General features: G+C 41.0%; 1 protein-coding gene and 1 long non-coding RNA gene across 2 annotated transcripts in view; one reads left to right on the top strand and one right to left on the bottom strand.

Moving 5' to 3' along the window:
- LOC124280132 (glutamate carboxypeptidase 2-like) overlaps positions 1–15,093 on the bottom strand; it is a 174,256-nt gene extending 159,163 nt beyond the window's left edge. The window contains exon 1 of the mRNA XM_046716022.1: positions 15,020–15,093. Within this exon, the coding sequence (XP_046571978.1) occupies positions 15,020–15,078 (59 nt within the window). The 5' untranslated portion in view covers positions 15,079–15,093. The remainder of the gene's footprint in view (positions 1–15,019) is intronic.
- LOC124280134 lies at positions 1,501–21,493 on the top strand. The gene is made up of 3 exons (XR_006899586.1): positions 1,501–1,511; positions 3,152–3,154; positions 21,318–21,493. It is a non-coding gene; the product is annotated as an uncharacterized LOC124280134 (long non-coding RNA).
- The last annotated feature ends 679 nt before the right edge of the window (positions 21,494–22,172 follow it).

Genomic DNA, 22,172 nt, shown 5'->3' with positions numbered 1-22,172 from the left:
GTTAGAAATTCTGTCAACGCTAAATAATGACATTGCTTTTAAGTATCGAACTGAGAAAGTGACTCGGTAAGAAGAACGTGTGGTGAAATAGACAAATGAAATTATATAAACAGTTTATTTACTGTCATAACATATAAAAAGCTCGCGCCTGTGAGATATCAACAACACATTAGGAAAATAGCTCACACCAAAGCCTTCACCGAGTATTCACCGGACAGCCCACTTCCAAGTTGCGCGAACCTATTTCACTGCGCACGTGCTATGAGCGCAGCCCAGCTGTTGAAACCAGTTTTCCCCCGAAAAGTCGTTTTTTCATCGCGTTATTTTTCAACTTTATAAGTTGAATTTGCATTTTTTGATGATTTGTTTTGGTACCGAAAGGTATCAGAATCTGCAAAGTTGTGTTTTACGTTGCATGTGACCTTTAATGTGTCACTGCTTGTAATTGTGGCTCGCAGCTTTTCAGTTGTGGGTGTTCTGGACTTGTTTTCATTAGCAAAGATTTTCTGAATAATGCCATCCAGTGAATGTGATTTTTTAAAACACATAACCAGGTTTATATATAAACAACATAACCTAGCATGTAAAACTTATGCTGCAGATATTATAAAAATCTTTTTAATGATTGAAACTACTTTCCTTTTTTCGCAGTGAAAATGAATATGTTCACATTTAATTGCACACAACAGTTTAAACAGTAGAACATTTAATTATATGCACACAACAGTTTAAACACTAGAACATTTTGATGTGAAATATTATTTTTCTTCACACTTGATCATATTGATTCCGGACACATGTGGATCTGGGCAACTGACTGACCAATCAACAATTGTAACTACCACATCAACCTCACTGCTCATTTTTAAAGTCAACCTCAGTCAAGTTGAGAAAAAACAGCCTTCATTATCTGCTGACATGAATTCCACACGGTGTACACAGCAAAAGATTATGTACATAACGTCACTGAATCAACATGGAATCTTAGGTCTGATCATTTCACCTCCATGTGGGGCCGTGGGGTAGCCTAGTGGTCAAAGTGCCCGCTCATCACACCGAAGACCTGGGTTCGATTCCCCACATGGGTACATGTGTAAGTCCCCATTTCTGGTGTCCCCTGCCGTGATATTGCTGGAATATTGTTAAAAGCGGCGTAAACCTAAACTCACTCACCTCCATGTGCCCATTGTCATAAGACAATCGAGAGCAAACATACAAAAGGCAAAAAGACATTCAGCCTTTGGACTTACAATTTATATGTCTTTAGGAAACCAGAACGTATCAAAATTTAAAGGGCAGAAATGTAATAATAATAATAATAGGCCATTTATATAGCGCCTTTCCACGTCACAGGGATATGCTCAAAGCGCTTCCTGAGCTCAAGTTAAAACTATATACAGTTGGCAGGTACGGATGATTGGAAGTCACTTGTAGCGAAGAAATAGATGAGTCTTTAGTCGTGTTTTGAATGTACTTAGGGAAGGAGATGATTTTAACTCGATAGGGAGAGAGTTCCACAGAGAAGCTGCTGCATATGAAAAGGTCCTTGAGCCAAATGATTTGAGACTGTAGCTCGGGACAGCAAGTAACAGTTGTTGTGATGAGCGCAGGGTTCTTTCTGGAGAGTAATGTGTCAGAAGGTCTTGAAGGACTGATCGTTGTGAGTCTTTCTATAAAATGATCCTTGCAGCATGCCATTCATGTATTGTGGTCCATTGGCTTTCATACAATTCAGTGATGACACCAGGTGTTCACAGCCCTACTGATAGTAGTGACCACTCACAACTGAAATGCTTGAGATGGCAATTGCTTATTTTTTGTAAGACTGAAACCTTGTTTGTAAGACATGAAACCATGTGACCATGTTCCAGAACTAATGTTTCGACCCTTCATCACCTGTCAATAAAGAAGACGTCATCCATATGGAGTTTCATATTAGCAACAAAGCTCTAAAGGACAATTACTGACATAACTAATAAAGATCAAAACCTCTCTCAGTGTACAGCACTCAACTAAGATGATGGTTCTTTGTCAATGCCATTGTAATATGTCTTATGACTGGGACAGGAACATACTAATGTACATACCTGGATCCCCAGTGCTGTGTCCACACACCAACACGTCTCCACAGTGCTGTGTCCACAGACCAACAAGTCCCCAAATTGCTGTGTCCTCAGATCAACAAGTCTCCACAGTGCTGTGTGAACAGATCAACAAGTCTCCACAATGCTATGTCCTCAGATCAACAAGTCTCAACAGAGCTGTGTCCTCAGATCAACACGTCTCCACAGTGCTGTGTCCACAGATCAACAAGTCTGCACAGAGCTGTGTCCTCAGATCAACAAGTCTCAACAGTGCTGTGTTCACAGATCAACAAGTCTCAACAGTGCTGTGTTCACAGATCAACAAGTCTCCACTGTGCTGTGTTCACAGATCAACAAGTCTCCACAGTGCTGTGTCCTCAGATCAACAAGTCCCCACAGTGCTGTGTCCTCAGATCAACAAGTCAAGTCCCCACAGTACTGTGTCTTCAGATCAACAAGTCTCCACAGTGCTGTGTCTTCAGATCAACAAGTCTCCACAGTGCTGTGTCCTCAGATCAACAAGTCTCCACAGTGCTGTGTCCTCAGATCAACAAGTCCCCACAGTGCTGTGGCTTCAGATCAACAAGTCAAGTCCCCACAGTACTGTGTTTTCAGATCAACAAGTCTCCACAGTGCTGTGTCCTCAGATCAACAAGTCTCCACAGTGCTGTGTCCTCAGATCAACAAGTCTCCACAGTGCTGTGTCCACAGACCAACACGTCTCCACAGTGCTGTGTCCTCAGACCAACACGTCTCCACAGTGCTGTGTCCTCAGATCAACAAGTCTCCACTGTGCTGTGTCCTCAGATCAACAAGTCTCCACAGTTTAAATAAGGATCTTTGGATGAAAACTGATCTCTTCTGATCAAATAACTTGCCCTGATCAAACAAGCTTCCACAGATCACATGGACTTCTGATCAGTTGTCATGTATTTCATCCAACAAACACCAGCCATTCACTATCACATGGGCAGCTTTGGTCAACAACAGTAAACAAGATTAAAGTAAATTCTTCTATTGTCCGAGCTGACAGGCAATCAACACATCCTGCTTATAGCCCCTAACAGGCCGTCAATAATCACCTACGTTGTCCCTAGCTTCGTTAGGTAAATGGACATTTTATTAATCACGTGTCCATTTGTAATTAAATGGAAGCATGTTCCAGCTTGGATGGGGACACATGATGGCTGCAGCACAGAGACAAACAGTAAGGATGATGTACATTATTCCAGCTCATCCCTCAGGACCTCCTATTTCAGGATTATGCCCAAGATTGGTAGCCATGCCATTAAGTGGATCAGATCTACAGAGAATCAGCACAAATTGGCCGATGTGTAACCCTGATTACTACAGTGTCCACTGTGGCCTGAGAACACGACAGATGTTAGGACTGGTCAGTCTCAATAGTGGATAAAGGTGGCAGTGCTAACCTGTGGCTATTCTCTTCCAATCCCATTGCCGTGTTAGATCTTATAATTTGCAAATGGGAACGATTGCAGAAAATAGTTTCTCAGAGACCATTGTTTGCACATATTTTCTGATTGCTTTTGGAAATAGTTTTTGTTTAATGTTAAGGTTGGGATTAGTTTTTGTTTATTGTTTTGATGTTATTTGTGCTTGATTAATCAATCCACTGCCATCTAATAGCAGAACCCACATATTCAAGCTAAAGTCATTGGAACTCTTGCAGTCTAAATGAACAAGAAGGCCAGCTTCAGGAACATATGATGAATGAGGTGAGCAGCCACACTTGGACATTGTGATTGGCAACTTGGAAATTAATGACTTCAGATTGACAAGAAGCTAAATGGATCTGACCTTAAGTGTGTTTCAATAAACTTTTGACCTGTTATGTGAGGAGCTCTAACCTTGTCAGTGTGATCGTACCCTACAGCTGATGCCTTCTGATACTACTACTGCTGTCCATCATCAACGTCGTCATACCGGTATGAGCGAAATATTCTCGAGCACGATGTAAAACCCAATTTCACCTCACCTGTCCATCATCTCCTACTTCTGCAGCTGGTGTCCACATCTGATACTACCACAGCTGATGTCATCATCAGATAATACTACAACCATCTGATAATGCTATTGCTGATGTCCACCATCTGATACTACTACAGCTCTGATACTAAATCAGCTATTGGAGTCTATTACAACCATCTGATAATGCTATTGCTGATGTCCACCATCTGATACTACTACAGCTCTGATACTAAATCAGCTATTGGAGACTACTACAGCCATCTGATAATGCTATTGCTGGTGTCCACCATCTGATACTACTACAGCTCTGATACTAAATCAGCTATTGGAGTCTATTACAGCCATCTGATAATGCTATTGCTGGTGTCCACCATCTGATACTACTACAGCTCTGATACTAAATCAGCTATTGGAGACTACTACAGCCATCTGATAATGCTATTGCTGGTGTCCACCATCTGATACTACTACAGCTCTGATACTAAATCAGCTATTGGAGTCTATTACAGCCATCTGATAATGCTATTGCTGGTGTCCACCATCTGATACTACTACAGCTCTGATACTAAATCAGCTATTGGAGACTACTACAGCCATCTGATAGTGCTATTGCTGGTGTCCACCATCTGATACTACTACAGCTCTGATACTAAATCAGCTATTGGAGACGACTACAGCCATCTGATAATGCTATTGCTGGTGTCCACCATCTGATACCACTATAGAGCTCCATCATCAGATATTACTACAGTTGTCCACCAACTGATACACCTATTGCGCTGACACTACATCAGCCATCTAGACTGACTGACTGAGTTTGGTTTTACGCCGCTTTTAGCAATATTCCAGCAACATCACGGCGGGGGACACCAGAAATCGTCTTCACACATTGTGCCCATGTGGGGATTCGAACCCGGGTCTTCGGCGTGACGAGCCAACGCTTTAACCATTAGGCTACCCCACCGCCCCCCAGCCATCTAGAGCCTTTTAATACAACTATAGCAATGTGATACTACTACAGGAGTCCACCATCTCATACTACTAGAGTGGAGTCCACCATCTGATATTGCTACAGATATCTGATGCTACTCCACACTTCTGTGATTGTTCCCTGCAGGTTTATTGAGTTTATTGAGTCTGTTACATTCCCCTTCCCATCTGTCCTGATGCCCATTTATTCAAACACACGTCAATATTGACATGGACAGCCTATGTGTATTCATTGTCTGTGTCAACTCATCATGAAACCTCAGTCATTGCTGCAAGGTCCACAGGGAGAGCTCTGGGAGCACCATCCCCAGGGGGGTCGTCATGTCACCATCCCCAGGGGGGTCATCATGTCACCATCCCCAGGGGGGTCGTCATGTCACCATCCCCAGGGGGGTCGTCATGTCACCATCCCCAGGGGGGTCGTCATGTCACCATCCCCAGGGGGGTCGTCATGTCACCATCCCCAGGGGGGTCGTCATGTCACCATCCCCAGGGGGGTCGTCATGTCACCATCCCCAGGGGGGTCATCATGTGTCACAGTTTCAAAGTGGTACTGAGATATGAATATGCATATTGGTTGGTTACAATGTCAGGTGTGTATTGCTGGTTCGACCAATGGAGTAGTTGCTTCATGTGCTTCTAATTTACACTTTATGTCGGCTCCTACTCTGAACAGTTAAACCCAACTCACTCACTCTAAAAGTCATTTAATGTTATTGCTACACACTAGAATAGTATGGCATCATTTAATTTGCTGATATCTATGTGTAGTATCTATTAGATTATTAAGCTGATCTATGTATGAATATATACCATAGACTGTTCCCTTGTAATCAGATCACAAACTGATTGGTGACATTGCCTAGACAATGCACACCAGGCTCTGTGTTAACTGGAATAATTAAGAGTTCACTTATCAGACATGACCCATTCTCAAATGTTTCATTTCTGAAATCTCTTGATGACTTTGTTCCATTTCTTAACCCTAAGGATATAATGGTATATTCGTTAAGTCTATAGATGAGTTTTCTTCATTTCTTAAATCTTTAGATGAACTGTTTAATTTCTTACAGCAATAAATAATTTTTTTTAAAATATTTCTTGATGTGTACAGGTGAAAAGCTTCATTGCTTCAGTCCATAAACTGTTTCATATCAGTCATCTACAGATGTAATATTTCATTTGTATGTCTACCATGAAATGAGATAGAGATCCTTATGCCCGATTAAGGTAGTTGCACAACTAATTTAATAAATATATACAGTGAAGCCTCGTTAGTCCGGACTCCGATAATCCGGAAGTCTCACCTCCCGGGCGATTTCAGCTTGTTACCAATCTATGCCTATATAATTTGCCTCGATAATCCGGAAATTCGGTTTCCGGAACCGGACGGTAAGTAGCTGTCACCAATCAGTAAAATAAACAGTAAATTGCTTCACAGTCCGGATGCTGTAAGTCATGTTCACGAACCGTAACAACACTTCCCGGCGATGTTTACTTAATTAACTGGCCAACTGGGTTGTTGTTTTAATAAGACATTAAAAGCTCCCGACTGAAGATACTGTACATTTACACTTTGATTGACACCACAATACAAAGGCGTGGATGACAAGTGAACTGTTTTGTGATTGGTTAATGTACTTTGACAGACAGATGCGGTCACGTGGACTTAAAGTGATTTTGCTTTACGACAATGTTGCAAGTCACAAGTGTGCTTCGCTAACTTTGCGAAATGTGACCAAATACCACGTCTCATATTCAACCGATGGATGCAGGAATAATTAGGACATTCAAGGCATACTACAATAGATCGCTTGTTAGACATTACCTCACCTGTGCTGAGTCAGGACGTTATCAGACACGTCGGATCAACATGCGGACGTCACTCGGTAAAATTATTGATGTGATGAATTAAGCTTTACACTAAATGCTTATTTGTTTTATCCAGATTCGTGTCGTTTTTGTAATAGTTAGGGAAGCAACTTGGGTCTTGATTCAGTAGTCCGGACTATTCGCAATCCGGACGAATTTACTGAGAAACGCAACCGTCCGGATTAACGAGGCTTCACTGTATACTTATGAGTTCATCTTAAGCATTTTTAACATCAAGGAGTGAGTGTGACTGAGTATGGTTTTACGCCGCTTCTAGCAATATTCCAGCAACATCACAGCGGGGACACCAGAAATGGGCCTTCGGCGTGACAAATGAACGCTTTAACCACTAGGCTACCCCACCTCCCCCTAACATCAAGAATCTCCCAGTTCACCTATATAGGATGGACTGGCAGTTTCATTTGTTTGTTTTGAATGGAGACTTCAGTCTGAAGGTGATTTAACATGATATAATATGGTCACTTCTGGCAACAATTGTTTTCACAAAATGCTGGGGTGAGCAGGGAGACAGAATTTGTGAAGTAATTCTGAACACTGACAAACAAAAGTAGAAGAGACTTTGTCATGGATATTAACAACAAAATTCTGGCTTCTTCATTGCGGGTTGGAACTGAGATGTTGACAGTGATTTCACTTTTTAGGCTTCAAGCAGTAACTAATGATTTCACCTTAGCATTGCTTATAGAGTGTTCAAGTGCGTGTGAAAGCAGTGACATTGTTGTCTGTCTCAGATAGAAGTATCACCAAGATTCCTCGAAGGAATGGTTCTGATCAATGCTACATAAAATACATGAAAACAAATATAAAATATGCATACTATTTGACATTCAATTGTTTTCAGGAATATATCACTAGATATGCTCTTGAAAGAACAATATTTCATAAATATTCAGCAATACAAGGAAATGTTTTCTGTGCTACATGTATTTGTACATTATGATACAAACAAATTATGTTTATGTATTATAATATTATGACCCTTGTTTGATTTTCAACTGATCATACCTGTGTAACCGATGCGTGCTCAGTAACCCATGCTTATCAGGTCAGGCTTGCTGACTTGGTTGACACATGTTGTCGTATCCTAATTGCGTAGATTGATGTTCATGATGTTGATCACTGGATTGTCTGGTCCAGACTCGAGTTTTTACAGACCACCTCAATTTAATTTTGTTGAGTGTGGCGCAAAACTAAACTCACTCACTCATTCAACTGATCACTGAAGTTGTTTGTTTCAGGTTTTAGAGAAATGCATGAAATCTGATTGGTAGAAGAAGACAGCACACATCACCACTGATTTCAAGATGTCAAAATTTGTGAAACAATTCCTTATAGGTAGATAACTATGACCAATCAGTCAGCATAATATTGGCTAATCACTTCAACACTGTTCATTACAATGATCAGTCTTTCTGTGCTGTCAAGTGCACATTAACTTAGATGTAATACATTCATAACATAAAACCTGGATTCATAAACTAACCTTAGAGGGAATAATTACCTCAAACATGGAAAATGGCAAATTGGAACCACTGATTGCGATATATCTTGGAAACCATCTTCTGAATACAAACATCAGCGGTAACCCTTGTTATGTTCTAACAATTGACACATGTATGTTATCCACATTCTAAGGTAACCTGGGTCGGTGGGGTAGCCTAGTGGTTAAAGCACAAAGACCCGGTTCCCCACATGGGTACATTGTGTGAAGCCCATTTCTGGTGTCCCCAGCCGTGATGTTGCTGGAATATTGCTAAAAGAGGCGTAAAACTAAACTCAGTCAGTCAGTCTAAGGTAACCTGAATTACCACTAATAACACCTGTCTGTCTTTTACAGAGAAACAGTGCATAATGACAAGTACACAGGTGTTGGGTTATATCATCAGGCATGGGTTGCTATCTATTATTTGTCTATTAAGTTCTTGTACAATATTCTATTTAGCTATTGCATATTATTCTATTTAGTTGTTGTATATTATTCTATTTAGCTGATGTATATTATTCTATTTAGCTGTTGCATATTATTCTATTTAGCTGTTGTATATTATTCTATTTAGCTGTTGTATATTATTCTATTTAGCTGTTGTATATTACTCTATTTAGCTGTTGTATATAATTCTATTTAACTGTTGTATATTATTCTATTTAGCTGCTCTATATTATTCTATTTAGCTGCTGTATATAATTCTATTTAACTGTTGTATATTATTCTATTTTGCTGCTGCATATTATTCTATTTAGTTGTTGTATATTATTCTATTTAGCTGTTGTATATTATTCTATTTAGCTGTTGTATACTATTCTATTTAGCTGTTGTATATTATTCTATTTAGCTGTTGTATATTATTCTATTTAGCTGTTGCATATTATTCTATTTAGCTGTTGCATATTATTCTATTTAGCTGTTGTATAATATTCTATTTAGCTGTTGTATATTATTCTATTTAGCTATTGCATAATATTCTATTTAGCTGCTGTATATTATTCTATTTAGCTGTTGTATATTATTCTATTTAGCTGTTGTATATTATTCTATTTAGCTGTTGTATATTATTCTATTTAGCTGCTGATTATTATTGTAATTAGCTGCTGTATATAATTCTATTTAACTGTTGTATATTATTCTATTTAGCTGTTGTATATTATTCTATTTAGCTATTGTATATTATTCTTTATTAGCTGTTGTATATTATTCTATTTAGCTGATGTATATTATTCTATTTAGCTGTTGTATATTATTCTATTAAGCTTTTTATTATTCTATGCTTATGATTTATGTTTATTTTCTGACACAGTTGCAGGTTTACAAAGGAAAATTAATATTTTATCCAAATTTTGTACAAAATGGGGCTAAAAGGTTAATTTTACAAGAACACAGATAATTGTTTTTCGCAACGGAGGTATATTGAAGAAGACTGAAAAATGGATGTTGAAAAATACAAGCTATTACAGCGATTTGGGTATTTGAATTTTTCAACAGCCTATCTTGGTCAAAAGCAGTCCTGACTCTCACTCATAAAGCTAATAAAGACCTGCTTCCAATTAAACACCTTCATCATAAATTAAAAAGATCTTTCTCTCACGGTCTTATTTCAAATGTTTGATACACAAATTAAGCCTATCTTATTATATTGCTCAGATATGTGGGGTTTTCATGAGTGGATAAAGCTCGAAATATTTCATGTAAAATACTGTAAATACAGTCAACTCTCGTTAATCCGACACTTGTGGTTGCAGAGAAATATGTCGGATTAACGAAAATGTCGGATGTTTTTACAATGTATTTACAATAATCAGTTGCTAGATTGGTGTGTCGGAGTCGGAATGCGAGAATGTCGGATTAACAAGAGTAATTATCACTGTTTTAAATGGTTCCCCAATCTTTTGTCGGATTAACGTGATTGTCGGATTAATGAGTGTCAGATTAACGAGAGCTGACTGTATGTTCTTGGTGTTGGTATTACCACAAGAAATACTGCTGTTTTATCTGAATGAGGTCATTATATGTGTTGTGATTCTATAATGGATGTCTTAAGAATTAGTGTAATTTATTTATTATGGAAGAGACTAGATATCCAAAACAAACCTATATTATGTTAAAAAGAATGGACAATAATAACCGCAAGTCATGGGTTACTGAAGTGAGGAAATTACTTTATAATTATGGTTTTAGTTATGCGTGGGATTTTCAAAATATTGTTAACACTGATTTATTTGCTAAGCAGTTTTCTCAAAGAGTTAAAGATTGTAACATCAAGTGTACATTATCTACATTAAATGAACATTCTAATCTAGAGTTCTATTCATGTGTAAAAGGTTTTTTAATATGGAATCATATTTGTTAACTTTATATTGCAAAGATTTAAGAAGATTGTATCACTTTTAAGATTAGGTAAACTAAATATCATGAAGAATAAAGGTAAAAGAAATAATATCCCAAGAGAATTAAGATTGTGTCCATTTTGTAAGAACACTTTTAGAAGGTGAGGGTCATTTTATGTTTATTTGCCCACAGTATAATGATTTTAGAACAAAATATATGCTAAATATTGATTGTTAAGATAGAAATTCTCTCATTAGCCTTCTTCAAAATGAAAATAGCAATTATTTATATATGTCAGCAAATTACAATCAGGAAGCACTGAAAGTTATGCACACACACACACACACACACAACACACACACACACACACACACACACACACACACACACACACACACACACACGGTTACATGGAAGATTGATTTCTCCACTAACTTGGGGGAACCAACTGCAAACCTTATGCAGATGAATTGCACAAGGATCATGCATCACATTGCTGAAAAGCATGTGCACATATCCTGCATGTGAACAGAAGCGTTTTTTGCCAATTCTCACTGATTTTTATCATTTATTGAACTCAAGACAATAATCCTTTCAATTTACGAATTTGTTTTACAATACATCAGTTCATGTGTAAACAGTCCCTTTAAACAGTATGGGAAATTTTGCAAAATTTAGTTTAGAACAGTTGCCTGAAGTAAGTGGCTATATTTACACTAGTGAGTCTAAACTTTTGATGGGAAGTATATGTAACAATATGTTCTGGTTATTATGCATATCATTCCTGTTGTATTATACATTGTACATTGTACATGGGCCTGAGGCCTTTCTACTGAATAAAGTTATATATATAAGTCAGCTGTTGTATATTATTCTATTTTGCTGTTGCATATTATTCTATTTAGCGGACCATATAATGTCAGGTCATTTCTGTTTAAGTGTGTATGAACTAAACATACAGACCTAAGAAACTGTATGTTTAATTTAGTAATATCAGCCTATCACCATGATGTAACGTCAAGCTGTGACATTTAAAAATGGGTTCTAAATCAATCTCAGTCATTTTATCCACACACTTGGAAATCTGAACAAGTGTTTTTCTGCGAGCGTACTTCCTCAAAAGATGTCAGCTTTTCATGAGCATCTGCTGTTTTTTGGTCTACCTATATATTTTTTACCCTTTGTGAGGGACTGGTAATTTCTTGAGATTGAAGAGGGTGGCGTGGACAGAGGCATATAAATTCAGATACATTAAACATAAGAAATGACAAGTCCCTAAACTGAAATCTGCCTTGGTCACTGGTAACTAATTAGTTTTGTGAGTGTGAAGCAGTGGTTTGCAAGTGGAATATCAGGGTACCAGCCAAAAGTCCCTCGGTACAAAAGCCCCTCTGACAAAAGCCCCGCGCTAATTTGAGAACCCCTGTCAAACGCCCCTCTATTCATGCATTTCATAAAAGAATAAACATTTCTCACTGCTCTTATATATTTTATAAAGTAGTTTAAGTAGGAAAAAGTATTTTATATTTTATACAGTACAATGAACTTTTCTCATTGCACTTATATATTTTAAACAGAATTTTATGTATTTTATCCTATCAGTGGAAAGGAAATGGAGAAAATATGATAATTTCTTGCTCGGAAATTCTGCAACTTATAAACGAAATTGTTATTTTGCAAAACAAACATTTCTCACAGCCAAACTCAAGCATTCATTATGTTGTGTTGAGTTGTTGAATCATTAATTATGATGCGATACAAATTTTTATGTCATTAATCATTTCTTGTTGATTTGTTATCATTTGTAGGATGATATTTATTTCTTATTCGCTAAAATTATTTCCTAATTACATTATAAATTATATATTATTTAGGGTCATTATATTATGAAGCAATAACATCTTTCATGTCATTAATCATTTCTTGTCTTTAATCTTAGTTTCCCATTAATACATAAAGTGAGGGGCTTTTGGTCATTTTTCGAGGGGACTTTGTCCAGAGGGGCTTTTGGTCGAGGGGCTTTTCTCCATATGGGCTTTTGACTCGAATATCAAAATGTTAATGCTCAGACCTCAAGACTTTTGTATGAGCATATTATCCACACAAATATGAGAAATATTGATGCCAACTAAAAGCATGTTTCCCATTTACTTTCTAAAATGTCTCACATTTTTTAAGAAATGGTGATTCAGAAATAGTCATAGACTGTTTGAGATGGCTCCCCACCACTGGTGTGCTGGAAGTAATTACTGACACAGGTGTGTTGTCCAGTTAGCCTTATGGTTCTTGTACACCTGTCAAAACACCCTGTCAGACACCCGCTCTGACACATTGGCACTTTCCTGAAAATAACTTTAATCACAAGCAGCCAAACCCCCAAATGTTGCACATGTGATTAAAATATGACCCTATAACTTATAAATATTAATGGTTTTTAGAGGTGGGTATTGCAGAGAATTTTCATATTGCAATATATTGCGATGTGAAAGCATGTATTGCGATATGTATTGCAATATATTGCATGAAGTATTTTTAAACAAAAAACTACTTATAATCGAGGTAATGCTTGATTTTTAGAGCAAATACACAGCAAAATCACTATGCTTGATTAAGCTTTAATAAAAAAAATTATTCTTGATTAAAAATAAAAATGTGAATAATATTTGGCACAAATGAAAAAAGGAAATATCCGAAGATTTCCGAGTGTTACGAAGTTTTCCGAATGCAAGTCAAAATACCGGTTTTCGATCAGTGTATCGCAATACGTATCGTTTTCATGTCTGAACCGGTAAATACCGGTAAACCGGTTATATTACGCAGCCGTAAAGGTTTTATATACTTTTAAACAAGTCCAGTGTCATCTGGAAATTCGTCACATACATAATGTTTGATAATTATATTAGTAAATGCTACAGTAATTATAATGGCAATGACAAGCCTCACTAATTTTCACTCAGATCATATTGCCAGTTACGTAATGGAACAGTTGATAATGATTTTTATTACATAGAAATTATACAAAGCTTTTTTGTTAATTCACATCTAATTGTTGATAATTTATATGATAGTCAATAAACATAACTACCAATGTTTCAATGGTCAGCGGGGCGGTGGGGTAGTCTAGTGGTTAAAGCGTTGGCTTGTCACGCCGAAGACCCGGGTTCGAATCCCCACATGGGTACAATGAGTGAAGCCCATTTCTGGTGTCCCCTGCCGTCACTAAGCAATCATAAACCTATTATTCACATACAACAAACATTTATTCAACATTGTAAATTCCATCTTCCAAAATGTCACTCAAAGAAGTTATTATTCTTGTGTCTATCACATCACTGTCTCCCTCTTTATCCTTCCCTAGTTAATTCTGCTTGTATAACAATCATCTTTATTGTGTAAACATCCTTCACACTTGAACATCAACCTTATCAATCGTGTCAACATCAATCAACTTAACGTACAGACTTGGCTCATGTATATACATTGTATAACCTTACCCCAGTATTGTACATCACTTGCTTGATAACGGTGTTAGCAGCTATACCGAAACGCCGCTTACATTATTAATAAAGAAATTGCATATCAATACAATTTTCGCTGTTGTTAATAACTGCTGACCAATTTCTGACAGTAATTATTGTTTTCAGTACATTGCTCTATAACGTTGACTGTGATGTTAACAGAAGAAGAAGAAAATATTTTTATTTGTGTGTCAAATGTTACGTATAAAACATACATAGACTTTAAACATTCAGTAAAATATAACATAACGGCCTATGAGACACAAGGCACTATATTTTATCTAAAACAAATAGTAGTAAATAAAATATCACAGCTTTGTAAGCAACAATGGAGTGTGGTATATATATTTAATTACATGACTACAAAGTGTGTTTGTGTATGGTTACGGAGAAGAAAGAGTGTTATTATTTGTGTGTCACATGTTATATATGACACAAACATAGATACCTTAAGACACTTGATATAAAATATAACATCTGGCCGTATGGCCTATGAGACACAAGCCACTACATCCTACCTAAAACAGATAGTAGAGAACAGAATATCACAATACTATAAGCAACAATGGAGTGTGGTATATGTAATAACAAGACTATAAATTGCTCTATAAAGTTGACTGTGGTGTTAACAGCAGTCAGCCACACTCTGCACCTACAGAATGCTGTTGCTAGGCAGTGTGGCGACGCCTGGAACAGAGGAGGGGGACACCCATCACACTCACCTTTCAGTCTCCAGCAGTGGTGTGCTCACCACGGACAGGGAATTCCCCTCCGATGTCATCGTCTGTGACAGTGTGAACTCCAAGCACTAGAGAACTCCGTGAACACAACTACGACACTGAAACAGCACCATGGCTGCATGAACTCTGCCACAACATCGTCGTTCCTACATATCCACTTGACACACTTTAATCCAATGAAGATGAGAGATAAATTCCGCACTGACGATCACCACCTTGAACTACATCCACATCATCAGCAACATCGGTGCCTCAACAACATCAACACATTACATCCATGCTGTGAGAGCTGAATCCGCAAATAAAACTGAGAAGGACCTATTAAATCAGCACTCTGATAATTACCAGGTTGCACTATATTTTGTTTGAAATATCGTAATATCAACAATGTCATCCAACAATAGCTTCATCTTCAAATCTTAAACACCACGCTCCAAAACCAAAAAAGTTTGAAACTTGATGTGATTAAACCTTGCACTTGTCCTCAGCTCAGAGTTCCTGCGTCCATCAACAGACCGATCACGTTTTTTTCCCTTCACCACCATTTAATGTTTAGATTACGATCCAAATAACTCTCAATGAAGTCAAAGTTTTTATGGAGAGCTTGAAATCATTCATTTCATCCACTTATCTTGGCAAAAAGTGCGACATCTCTACAGATGTTACTGGAGTGTAGGAAACGCGATCACCTTCATGACCACTCTCTTCCCTGTAAGACTTATGCACACTTTTTAACCCTTGTGCAAACAGGAAAAAACTCGGGGAGTTCAACATCGCCTGACGACCATCTGATTTGTGTGTCACAGTACAGATCTCACTCAAACTGATCTCCGACCTTACTCAACACAGGCAAGCCGGGATTCTCAACCTAAGATCAATCACTCTTTTTATAACGTCTCTCATTAAACGTATCGGCGATTACAAAAATCAGAGCCAATTTACACACACACTTGGCCCCAAATTCCACTAATTAAGTTTCGCATGCATGTTGAAGCCCTCGTCAAACACCACAATAGGGAGCGTGTGCCAGACAAGCGCCCCCTACGTCAGACTCAAGTATGATACTCCCCTACACTGTAGCTGGCACGATTGGTAATGGTTTCCATTAGGTGCTTAAACACTTCTCCTGGAATTAATTTGTTTGCAGACGCTCCTGCCTGCATACCTCATCGGAACCTGGCCAGAAATGACACAAGCTGATATTGTAATTAAGGTGCTTGTTTTGAATCAGAAAGGGAAAACTTTTATTATGATGTCATATACTTTTTACCATAAGTTGAGTCTTCCATGAGGAAATCAAACTTTAAATGTCATTTTGACAGAAAATTCTACTCCTTCTGAAGATTAAATGAATTTTTAGCTATGCAGAATCAGCATTTTCTAATAGCTGGACTTGAAGATTAATGACTATGTTTACAAAGGTTTGTGTGTCGAGATGGCCTTAGGGAAACTCTCATTCCCTCATCAAACTGAACTTCAGCTGGATTACAGACTACAGATCAACGTTCCAGTGTCTAGGATTAGAATTTAAAAAAATAAAGTATTTACTCTAGTGACAGGTTACCATGACAATTTGTACAGACATATTTTCTTGGGTTATGTTTTTGTTCAGAAAACAAATCATCAATATAATAAGAATAGGAAATATATGTACAGGATACTGAGACAATTAATGGGATAATCAGTTTTTAATCTTCACCAGTTACCGGTTTCATCAACAAGACAAAACTTTATTATGCTTGAGTGAGATAACTAAACCTTTACAAGTGCAGTTATTTCTAACTCTGACAAAGCAAAAGCCAGTGAAGCCACTAAAACAACTAGACCTCCAGATGTATCTACAGTGGCTGCTCTAACCACAGGCCCCATGGGTGTCTAGTGTGCCTGTCATAACCACAGGCCCCATGGGTGTCTAGTGTGCCTGTCATAACCACAGGCCCCATGGGTGTCTAGTGTGCCTGTAGCTGTCCTAACCACAGGCCACATGGGTATCTAGTGTGGCTGTTCTAACCACAGGCCCCATGGGTGTCTAGTGTGGCTGTACTAACCACAGGCCCAATGGGTGTCTAGTGTGGCTGTCCTAACCACAGGCCACATGGGTGTCTAGTGTGGCTGTTCTAACCACAGGCCCCATGGGTGTCTAGTGCAGCTGTTATAACCACAGGCCCCATGGGTGTCTAGTGTGGCTATATAACCAACCACAGGTCTAGTGTGGCCCAATGGGTGTCTAGTGTGCTAACCATAGCTGTCCTAACCACAGGCCCCATGGGTGTCTAGTGTAGCTGTTATAACCACAGGCCCCATGGGTGTCTAGTGTGGCTATACTAACCACAGGCCCAATGGGTGTTTAGTGTAGCTGTGCTAACCATAGGGCCTATGGGTGTCTAGTGTAGCTGTACTAAACACAGGCCCCATGGGTGTCTAGTGTAGCTGTCATAACCACAGGCCCCATGGGTGTCTAGTGTAGCTGTCATAACCACAGGCCCCATGGGTGTGTAGTGTGGCTAACCACACAGGCCCCATGGGTGTCTAGTGTGGCTATACTAACCACAGGCCCAATGGGTGTCTAGTGTAGCTGTGCTAACCATAGGGCCTATGGGTGTCTGGGTGTCTAGTGTAGCTGTACTAAACACAGGCCCCATGGGTGGTGTGTCTAGTGTGTCTAGTGTTATAAACACAGGCCCCATGGGTGTCTAGTGTAGCTGTGCTAACCATAGGCCCCATGGGTGTCTAGTGTTGCTGTCGTAACCCCAGGCCCCATGGGTGTCTAGTGTGGCTGTACTAACTACAGGCCCCATGGGTGTCTAGTGCAACTGTCCTAACCACAGGCCCCATGGGTGTCTAGTGTAGCTGTCCTAACCACAGGCCCTATGGGTGTCTAGTGTGCCTATCATAATCACAGGCCCCATGGGTGTCTAGTGTTGCTGTCGTAACCACAGGCCCCATGGGTGTCTAGTGTGGCTGTACTAACTACAGGCCCCATGGGTGTCTAGTGCAACTGTCCTAACCACAGGCCCCATGGGTGTCTAGTGTGCCTGTCATAACCACAGGCCCCATGGGTGTCTAGTGTAGCTGTACTAACCACAGGCCCTATGGGTGTCTAGTGTGCCTGTCATAACCACAGGCCCCATGGGTGTCTAGTGTGGCTGTACTAACCACAGGCCCCATGGGTGTCTAGTGTGCCTGTCATAACCACAGGCCCCATGGGTTTCTAGTGTGGCTGTACTAACCACAGGCCCATGGGTGTCTAGTGTGCCTGTCATAACCACAGACCCTATGGGTGTCTAGTGTGCCTGTCATAACCACAGGCCCCATGGGTGTCTAGTGTGGCTGTACTAACCACAGGCCCCATGGGTGTCTAGTGTGCCTGTCATAACCACAGGCCCCATGGGTTTCTAGTGTGGCTGTACTAACCACAGGCCCCATGGGTGTCTAGTGTGCCTTTCATAACCACAGGCCCCATGGGTGTATAGTGTGCCTGTCATAACCACAGGCCCCATGGGTGTCTAGTGTGCCTGTCATAACCACAGGCCCCCATGGGTGTCTAGTGTGACTGTCCTAACCACAGGCACCATGGGTGTCTAGTGCAGCTGTTATAACCACAGTCCCCATGGGTGTCTAGTGCAGCTGTTATAACCACAGGCCCCATGGGTGTTTAGTGTAGCTGTACTAACCACAGGCCCCATGGGTGTCTAGTGTGCCTGTCATAACCACAGGCCCCATGGGTGTCTAGTGCAGCTGTTATAACCACAGTCCCCATGGGTGTCTAGTGCAGCTGTTATAACCACAGGCCCCATGGGTGGTGTCTGTATGCAGCTGTCTAGTGTAACCACAGGCCCCATGGGTGTCTAGTGCAGCTGTTATAACCACAGGCCCCATGGGTGTCTAGTGTAGCTGTACTAACCACAGGCCCCATGGGTGTCTAGTGCAGCTGTTATAACCACAGGCCCCATGGGTGTCTAGTGCAGCTGTTATAACCACAGGCCCCATGGGTGTCTAGTGCAGCTGTTATAACCACAGGCCCCATGGGTGTCTAGTGCAGCTGTTATAACCACAGGCCCCATGGGTGTCTAGTGTAGCTGTTATAACCACAGGCCCCATGGGTGTGTAGTGTAGCTGTACTAACCACAGGCCCCATGGGTGTCTAGTGTGGCTGCTCTAACCACAGGCCCCAAGGGTGTCTAGTGTGGCTGTACTAACCACAGGCCCAATGCGTGTCTAGTGTGGCTGCTTTAACCACAGGCACCAAGGGTGTCTAGTGTGGCTGAACTAACCACAGGCCCTATGGGTGTCTAGTGTAGATGTCCTAACCACAGGCCCCATGGGTGTCTAGTGTAGCTTTACTAACCACAGGCCCCATGGGTGTCTAGTGTAGCTGTACTAACCACAGGCCCCATGGGTGTCTAGTGTAGCTGTACTAACCACAGGCCCCATGGGTGTCTAGTGTAGCTGTGCTAACCATAGGGCCTATGGGTGTCTAGTGTAGCTGTACTAAACACAGGCCCCATGGGTGTCTAGTGCAGCTGTTATAACCACAGGCCCCATGGGTGTCTAGTGTGGCTGTCTCTAACCACAGGCCCCATGGGTGTCTAGTGTAGCTGTCCTAACCACAGGCCCCATGGGTGTCTAGTGTAGCTTTACTAACCACAGGCCCAATGGGTGTCTAGTGTAGCTGTGCTAACCATAGGGCCTATGGGTGTCTAGTGTAGCTGTACTAAACACAGGCCCCATGGGTGTCTAGTGTCACTGTACTAACCACAGGCCCCATGGGTGTCTAGTGTAGCTGTACTAACCACAGGCCCCATGGGTGTCTAGTGTCACTGTACTAACCACAGGCCCCATGGGTGTCTAGTGTAGCTGTACTAACCACAGGCCCCATGGGTGTCTAGTGTAGCTGTACTATAACCACAGGCCCCATGGGTGTCTAGTGTCACTGTACTAACCACAGGCCCCATGGGTGTCTAGTGTAGCTGTGATAACCACAGGCCCCATGGGTGTCTAGTGTAGCTGTACTAACCACAGGCCCCATGGGTGTCTAGTGTAGCTGTCCTAACCACAGGCCCCATGGGTGTCTAGTGTAGCTGTCATAAACACAGGCCCCATGGGTGTCTAGTGTAGCTGTGATAACCAACAGGCCCCATGGGTGTCTAGTGTAGCTGTACTAAACACAGGCCCCATGGGTGTCTAAGGGTGTGTCTAACCACAGGCCCCATGGCTGTAGTGTGCTAACCACAGGCCCCATGGGTGTCTAGTGTAGCTGTTATAAACCACAGGCCCCATGGGTGTCTAGTGTAGCTGTACTAACCACAGGCCCCATGGGTGTCTAGTGTAGCTGTACTAACCACAGGCCCCATGGGTGTCTAGTGTGGCTGTACTAACCACAGGCCCCATGGGTGTCTAGTGTAGCTGTACTAACCACAGGCCCCATGGGTGTCTAGTGTAGCTGTACTAACCACAGGCCCCATGGGTGTCTAGTGTAGCTGTCCTAACCACAGGCCCCATGGGTGTCTAGTGTAGCTGTGATAACCACAGGCCCCATGGGTGTCTAGTGTAGCTGTACTAACCACAGGCCCCATGGGTGTCTAGTGTAGCTGTGATAACCATCAGGCCCCATGGGTGTCTAGTGTAGCTGTACTAACCACAGGCCCCATGGGTGTCTAGTGTAGCTGTACTAAACACAGGCCCCATGGGTGTCTAGTGCAGCTGTTCTAACCACAGGCCCCATGGGTGTCTAGTGTGGCTGTACTAAACACAGGCCCCAAAGGGTGTCTAGTGTAGCTGTCTTAACCACAGGCCCCAGTGTAGGTGTCTAGTGTCACTGTACTAACCACAGGCCCCATGGGTGTCTAGTGTAGCTGTGATAAACAACTGGGTGTCTAGTGTAGCCACACAGGCCCCAAGGGTGTCTAGTGTAGCTGTCTTAACCACAGGCCCCATGGGTGTCTAGTGTGGCTGTACTAACCACAGGCCCCATGGGTGTCTAGTGTAGCTGTCTTAACCACAGGCCCCATGGGTGTCTAGTGTAGCTGTACTAACCACAGGCCCCATGGGTGTCTAGTGTAGCTGTACTAACCACAGGCCCCATGGGTGTCTAGTGTAGCTGCTCTAACCACAGGCCCCAAGGGTGTCTAGTGTGGCTGTACTAACCACAGGCCCCATGGGTGTCTAGTGTGGCTATACTAACCACAAGCCCCATGTGTGTGTAGTGTAAATGTCCTAACCATAGGGCCTATAGGTGTCTAGTGTAGCTGTACTAAACACAGGCCCCATGGATGTCTAGTGTAGCTGTATACTGGAACTCTCTATTATCGTGGGCTCTCTATTATCGAGGCACGAGAAAACATCGGGAAAACAGATACACCACGCCCCGCATCAGCTGTTTACATATGCAAATTACGTAAATTATATTCATCGCTCTTGAAAAAGTCATCTATTTCATTGGAATGTCATGTCTAATCGTAGAAATATCAAAGCATTCATCTTTTCAGTAAGTTCTAGAACATTTTGAAACTAGTATGACCCCTACTGCCATTACATCTAGCATGAATCAAAACTTACTTCGTCAAGAGTAATCCTGCGACAACTATAAGATCATTTGCATATTTTCCGTGCTAAAAATATAACAGGACGTGACGTATTATGCAACTTCACTCTACACACGGCAGCAACTTGCATGTTACGTTTTAAGGCGGAAAAACAATATCTTGTAACGTTATTGTTACCTTGTATCCAAATGAATAGAAGTTTCAGATGTTTGGGTTAAAAACATGATGATATTACTAATGTGAATGAAATTCCTAAATATTTTTTAATGATCAATCTATTTAGATTCGTTACATGGGTGTCTAGTGTAGATATCCTAACCACAGGCCCCATGGGTGTCTACTGTAGATATCCTAACCACAGGCCCCATGGGTGTCTACTGTAGATATCCTAACCACAGGACACATGGGTGTCTACTGTACATGTCCTAACCACAGGCCCTGTGGGTGTCTAGTACAGGTGTCCTAACCACAGGCCCTGTGGGTGTCTAGTGCAGCTGTTATAACAACCAGCCCAAACTAATATGTTGAGTGAATCGTAAGCCAACACAACCAATCCCACTGAACCAAGCGTAGTAACTTCGACATCATTG

The sequence above is a fragment of the Haliotis rubra genome, unplaced genomic scaffold (genome assembly GCF_003918875.1).
Source record: "Haliotis rubra isolate DU_JTF1 unplaced genomic scaffold, ASM391887v1 Scf260, whole genome shotgun sequence".
NCBI classification, from domain to species: Eukaryota; Metazoa; Mollusca; class Gastropoda; order Lepetellida; family Haliotidae; genus Haliotis; species Haliotis rubra.
The sequence above is the reverse complement of the archived record's forward strand: the minus strand, read 5'-3'. Positions and strand labels throughout refer to the sequence as shown.